This window comes from Eschrichtius robustus, chromosome 1, assembly GCF_028021215.1.
Source record: "Eschrichtius robustus isolate mEscRob2 chromosome 1, mEscRob2.pri, whole genome shotgun sequence".
In the NCBI taxonomy this organism is placed as follows: Eukaryota; Metazoa; Chordata; class Mammalia; order Artiodactyla; family Eschrichtiidae; genus Eschrichtius; species Eschrichtius robustus.
The window spans coordinates 73,414,050-73,419,828 of NC_090824.1; the positions used below are offsets into that span (position 1 = coordinate 73,414,050).

At 54.9% G+C, this 5,779-nt stretch overlaps 1 protein-coding gene across 3 annotated transcripts; it reads left to right on the forward strand.

The window, feature by feature from the left end:
• The first annotated feature begins 729 nt into the window (after nt 1-729).
• LOC137758630 (granzyme B-like) lies at nt 730-3,856 on the forward strand. Of its 3 annotated transcripts, none has more exons than XM_068534644.1 (5): nt 730-805; nt 1,864-2,011; nt 2,465-2,600; nt 2,800-3,057; nt 3,713-3,856. In XM_068534644.1, the coding sequence occupies exons 1-5, from the start codon at nt 745-747 to the stop codon at nt 3,854-3,856; spliced, it is 747 nt and encodes a 248-aa protein (XP_068390745.1). In that variant the 5' UTR covers nt 730-744. The 3 variants fall into 3 exon arrangements, with proteins under 3 accessions (XP_068390745.1, XP_068390743.1, XP_068390744.1); XM_068534642.1 differs by having other exon boundaries at nt 745-805; nt 2,800-2,865; XM_068534643.1 differs by lacking the exon at nt 2,800-3,057 and having other exon boundaries at nt 745-805.
• The last annotated feature ends 1,923 nt before the right edge of the window (nt 3,857-5,779 follow it).

The window sequence follows — 5,779 nt, forward strand, 5'->3', positions numbered from 1 at the left end:
CAAGTGCAGAACGTTTGTTTCCAAACATTAACAAGAGAGATGGACTCTATCACTCTGAGCATTTGTAATTCAGAAAAAAAAAGATGTTAAAAGTCCCCTAGAAAGGAAGCTAAGGTGATGAATGGGTGCCTATATAGATTTAGTACATGGTGGCCATGCTCTGTTATTGTCCTGTGCATCCCTCAACCACAGCCCTTCCAGAGTTGCACTCTGGTCACATATGTTTCTTTCTCTTCCACCAGACAGTCAAGCTCTCTAAGGGAAGGAGACATGTGCAGTATGTTTGGTCATAGCATAGAGAAGAGCCTAAACTCACACCTGCTGAAGAAATCATCCTGTGGATTTAGCAGCATGGAAATGAGGCCTTGGTGGTTCAACCACTGAGGACTCAGGTTTCTGGGCTCCAGGACGTCTACTGGTCAATACCACATCCTACGGTCCCCGCCCTGTATTCTTGGGTTCCTGCTCTAGGCTGGAACAAGTGGTCTGCTCTGAGTCGTCATCTGTGGGTACCCGTGTGGTCACTGCATGTTTCTCACACAACCACCCAGAGAACGTCATCAGGTAGACAGAGTGGGGGTGAGGCAGCTTTCATAGAAAGCCTTCTAGGATGAAGCGTCACAAAACCAGAGGGGAACAAGAGGTCACTGAGCCCACTTGCACCTCCTTCCTCTCCTGGGGGGGCTAAAAAGAGAGCAAGGAGGAAGCGCCAGCAGCTCCGACCTGGGCAGCCTTCCTGGAAAGATGCAGCCACTCCTGCTCCTGCTCCTGTTGGCCTTTTTACTGCCTCCCAGGGCAAAGGCAGGTGAGTGACCATCCCCACCCTCAGAGGCCCAACCTCTTACCCCAGTTGGCACCGCTCACCTGCCCCTTCTGCACATCCCTGATCCGTCTATCCACCGGGAACATTCTGAACACCAGCTCCTGTCCCACCTCATACCCCCAAGTATGATGCTGGATATGCCACCAGCAGGAGTGACAGAGCAAAGGCTGTTCTCAAGAAAAGCCAGTGGGTACTATCCCCTCCTCCAGCCCTACCTTTGCTGTGTGGAAAGTCGAACTTTCCTAGAAGCGATGGCAGAGGGTCGGAAACTGGAAAAGAGAAAATAATCAATTCCCCTGAAGAGGGCAGAGTGGGCCTGGCTTCTGCATCTAGGATGAGACAGGTGTTCCCTTAGCAACTGCTCAGCAGACCTCGGAGTTGGTGCTGTTGCCTTTGCTCAATCCCCAGGCTCCTCAGTCCCTTTCCCCAACTCTGCTTTTCTTCCTAAGCCATTCGTGGCTCCCCTCTCTCAAGAATGAAGCCACTGTTGGGCAGACCAGAACTTCTCTCCTCTCCAGAATCCCACCAGCATTGGTCCTACCAACAACCCCCTTCCAGAGGCCCATTTTGTGTGTGTGTCAGTGGGGGGTGGACAGGGGGGTGGTCATTCCTTCATGTAGTCAACAAATGCTTATTGGGCACTTACTACATGTCAGGCCCTGGGAAATAGGCTATGACGACATCTAGATCCCTACTCTAAAGTCCTGAGCACTGGAAAGCAAGGTTATCCTAGACATCACGGGATGACAGGGCCCTTAGAAACTCTTTGAAACAAAGCATAGTCAGGAGAGGAATGTTCAGAAGCCTCTAGGACTTTGCTGTACCTAAGACAGGTAGGCTCACCTCCAACTATGTGTGGAAGACAGTTTCACAGACCCAGACTGCTGCTCTTCCCTTTTCTAGAAGAGGACGTTGAGGCCCCTCACACCCCCAACCTCAGGCCAGGCTGGACCTGCAGTGCCCAGCAGTTCTGAGCAACAAGCCGATGCCTGCCAGGTGCAGTCAGTGGTTGCACACAGCAGAACAGTCTTTTCCTTCAGGGGAGATCATCGGGGGCCATGAGGCCAAGCGCCACTCCCGCCCCTACATGGCGTTTCTTCAGTTCTGGGACCAGGATGACCGCAAAAGGTGCGGTGGGTTCCTGATTCGAGAGGACTTTGTGCTGACAGCCGCTCACTGCTGGGGAAGGTGAGGAGCCGAAAGGAGCCCGCACCCTCCTGAGAACCCCTGGCAGGGAGCCCTGCCTTTTTCTCCGGAAGCAACCAGGCTCCTAGGAACACTTGAGCTGGGAGGGCTGGGTGAGAAAGAGGGCAGGGGGGAGGGGCAGGTCAGTGCCAGAGGCACTGCTGAAGTAAGAGAGACTAGAGATAGGGCATGCCTTGGTATCAGAATGCAAACTAATGCAATTTCACATGTTTTCCTGGGGCTAACTGACCCTTGGGAGCCACTGTGCCCTTACCATTGGCTCCAGAATCCGACCTTGGCTGCCAGGAAACAGAGGGCACAGGCAGCTCAGCCCCTGGGGCCCTCCTGTTGCCTGCATTTCCCCTCAGCTGCAGCCCTGCCCTGGTGTCACCTGCCCTTCATGGCTCCTGGGCTGTATCTCCTGTAACTCCACCTCCTGCTCTGCTCTCTGTGCAGCTCACTCAACGTCACCCTGGGGGCCCACAACATCAAGGTTCGGGAGAGGACCCAGCAGGTCATCCCGGTGAGAAAAGCCATCCCCCACCCAGACTATAATAAAAAGAACTACTCCAATGACATCATGTTACTAAAGGTAAACCTCCTTGCTTCTCCTGCCCTCCTGGAAACAGATCATTTCCCCTCCCACCGCCATGCATCCCTTTCCTCCCTCCCACCTGGCTGCCTGACCAGTCCCTGTGGCTCAGGTGAGAGGGAAGACACTGCAGCATCATTGCTATGTCCAGGCCTGGGGACCACTGGCTGAGCTGGACTCTCTTGCCTCTTCCCATCAGCTGGAGAGAAAGGCCAAGAGGACTGCAGCCGTGAGACCCCTCAGCCTGCCCAGGGGCAAGGCCCGGGTGAAGCCAGGACAGGTGTGCAGTGTAGCCGGCTGGGGGCAGGTCGCTATGGGCACGTACTCAGACACGCTGCAGGAGGTAAAGCTGACCATACAGGAGGATCAAAAGTGTGAATCCCACTTACGCAATTATTACAACAACGCCATTCAGCTGTGTGTGGGGGACCCAAAGGAAAACAAAGCTTCCTTTAGGGTGAGTATGACCACCTACCTTGCTTGGCTCTGGGGAGACGCGTGTTTGCAGAAGATCTGGGACCAGGGGACCCAAGCAGTGTGGGAACTGCCCCACCCTCTAAGCTGGGACCTTTCTCTCCAGGAAGAGAAGGGGGAACAGCCGGAGCTGGGAGTGCCTAGGGCCCCTGTACGCCTACAAAACACCTGTGGTGAATCTAAACCTGGTGCTCCTTCAGAGGGGGAATTTGCAACACACTGAGGCACAGGTGTTAGAAAACTGGGCTTCCTGAGTGTGTGCAGTTAAAACCAGGTGCCTCCTCAGAACTGGAACCCACCTGGCTTAATGAGCTCATCCTCCCTGATGAGTGTCAGCCCACCAACCTGCTTCCACGTCCTTGAACAGCAGCTTGGAGCCAACAGTCCCACAGCGTCTTGACAGAGAAAGGATCTGAGACCTGGGGGAGGAGGGGGAGCTGCCACCTGGTGAAGTGAAGCGGTGACAATGTCCAGGGTCAGGGCTTGGCAGCCGAGGGGACCAGGGGGGCCTGCCCTGCCCTCTGATCTCCTACCTGGAGGCCATGCAAGGTGGCCTCCCCCGAGAGGGGGCTTGGGACGGCAGGGGGGACAGGACCAGCAGGAGACCTGGCTCATTCCTTCCCCTTCTCTGTCCGCAGGGGGACTCCGGGGGCCCTCTGGTGTGTAACAATGTGGCCCAGGGCATTGTCTCCTATGGACAAAAAGATGGGTCACCTCCACGGGCCTGCACCAAAGTCTCAAGTTTCCTGCCCTGGATAAAGAAAACCATGAAAACCCTCTGACTGCGGAACCAGACCTTCTTCCCTGGAGCTGATCCAGAATCACACTGGGGGGTTGGGGGTATCAGCAGCTGAATAAATGTCTCTCAGCTGAGCAGGAAGGGCTGGTTTCTCGTTTACTCATTGACCCTTCTTCATAGGCACCCACTCTATATTTCGAAAGCCAACGACAAAATTTTGCTGTTTTCTGCTTCCACCTCTTCCCCCTCCCGCCATCTCTTCCCATAAACCCCATGCAAAGCTGTTACCCAGGTCGTGCATACCCACACCTGTCTTTCAGGGCCTGCCCTCCTGCCAGGGCTGAAGCTGAGCGCCATCAGGAGAAAACATGAACCTCTCTGGTCCTGGGGCTCAGGGTGAGCTTCTTGGCTCCTTGCCCTGTGTTACACGGCGGAGAGGAGGGGATCGCACCATGGGTCCTGGACACCAAGCAGGCAGAGCCTGGGGCTGCAGCTCCAGGACAGAGCCCCACCACTGGGGAGGGGAGGCGCTTTCCTGAGTAGACGTTTCTGTCCCACAGCCAGGGAAGCTGGCGCAGAGCAGGGGTGGGTCTCTGGAGAAGCTCCTCATTCTCACCTAGGCTGGGCGTCCTCCCAGCCCTCCTCGGGGCTCACGGACCAGCTCTGCCTCCAGGCCCCAGGCTGCCGCTTGTCCCTCCCTGCTCACCAACCACGAGTTCTCAGAGCCCACCGACTCCTGTGCCCTCCAGACCGCACTGATCTGCGCTGACCCCTTCCTCATCTCCTTCCCACCCAGGACACCCTGAGCACCCTGGGGTTCCAGCAGGGCATCACCGCGGAGATGCCAACCCAGCTCATGCCCTGGCAGAGAGGGGTATCAGAGGGACCAGCCCTGTGCTGGCACCAGGCAGGGCCCATGAGGGATGTCTCTCCAGAACCCTTGGCCCCATCTCTCTCCTGGGCAGGGCCAGCTCAATCCCCTCATCCAGCCCTGTGCCCCCCATGTGTTCAGGGTCCACTGGCCACCTGGTCACTCAGTAGCCTGAGTCCCTTTCAGCCTGTCCCTTTAGTCACTGCTGGCCTCTAGGCTAAGATTCCCTGCTGGTTACCTGGGACCTTTTGAGTTAGAAAGGGCTCCCGTCTTTAGTAGGACTGAAAAGCACAGTGTTTTTCATCAATCAACACACGCACTGATTGAGCACCTACTAAGTGCCAGACACTGGGGTTGTACAGTGGACATAAGATAGGTGTAACAGAGAAGAGCCAAATCTGACTACATGTTGGATCTGTTTCTTTTACTTTAACCTTTGCTTTCCGTTGCTTTTGTTCACTAAAAGGATACTGTCTATACACAATGGCCTGCCTCAGGGAACCCTGCCTCTCTGCCTGAATGTTAAACGAAAGTGCCTTTGTTCAGGGAAACATCCTGACCCTGTCCACCTTTGGATGGTTGCAAGAAAAAAGAAATTGGACTTCCCTGGTGGCACAGTGGTTAAGAATCCACCTGCCAATGCAGGAGACATGGGTTCGAGCCCTGGTCCAGGAAGATCCCACATGCCACGGAGCAACTAAGCCCGTGCACCACAACTACTGAGCCTGCGCTCTAGAGCCCACGAGCCACAACTACTGAAGCCCGTGCACCTAGAGCCCATGCTCCACAACAAGAGAAGCCACCACAATGAGAAGCCCGTGCACCACAACGAAGAGTAGCCCCCGCTCGCCACAACTAGAGAAAGGCTGTGTGCAGCAACGAAGACCCAACGCAGCCAAAAATGAATGAATGAATGAAAATAAATAAATAAATAAATTTATTTATTAAGAAAGAAGAAACTATCACATCGCCTCCCCGAGGGAAGAAATTAGCACATCCCCTCCCGAAGGCTGGCCATTCCAGGGGACATTTGCCAATCTTATGGCCTTTTTACCTTACTTCCTCGTCTCCTCTCCCATCTCTATTCTATAAAAG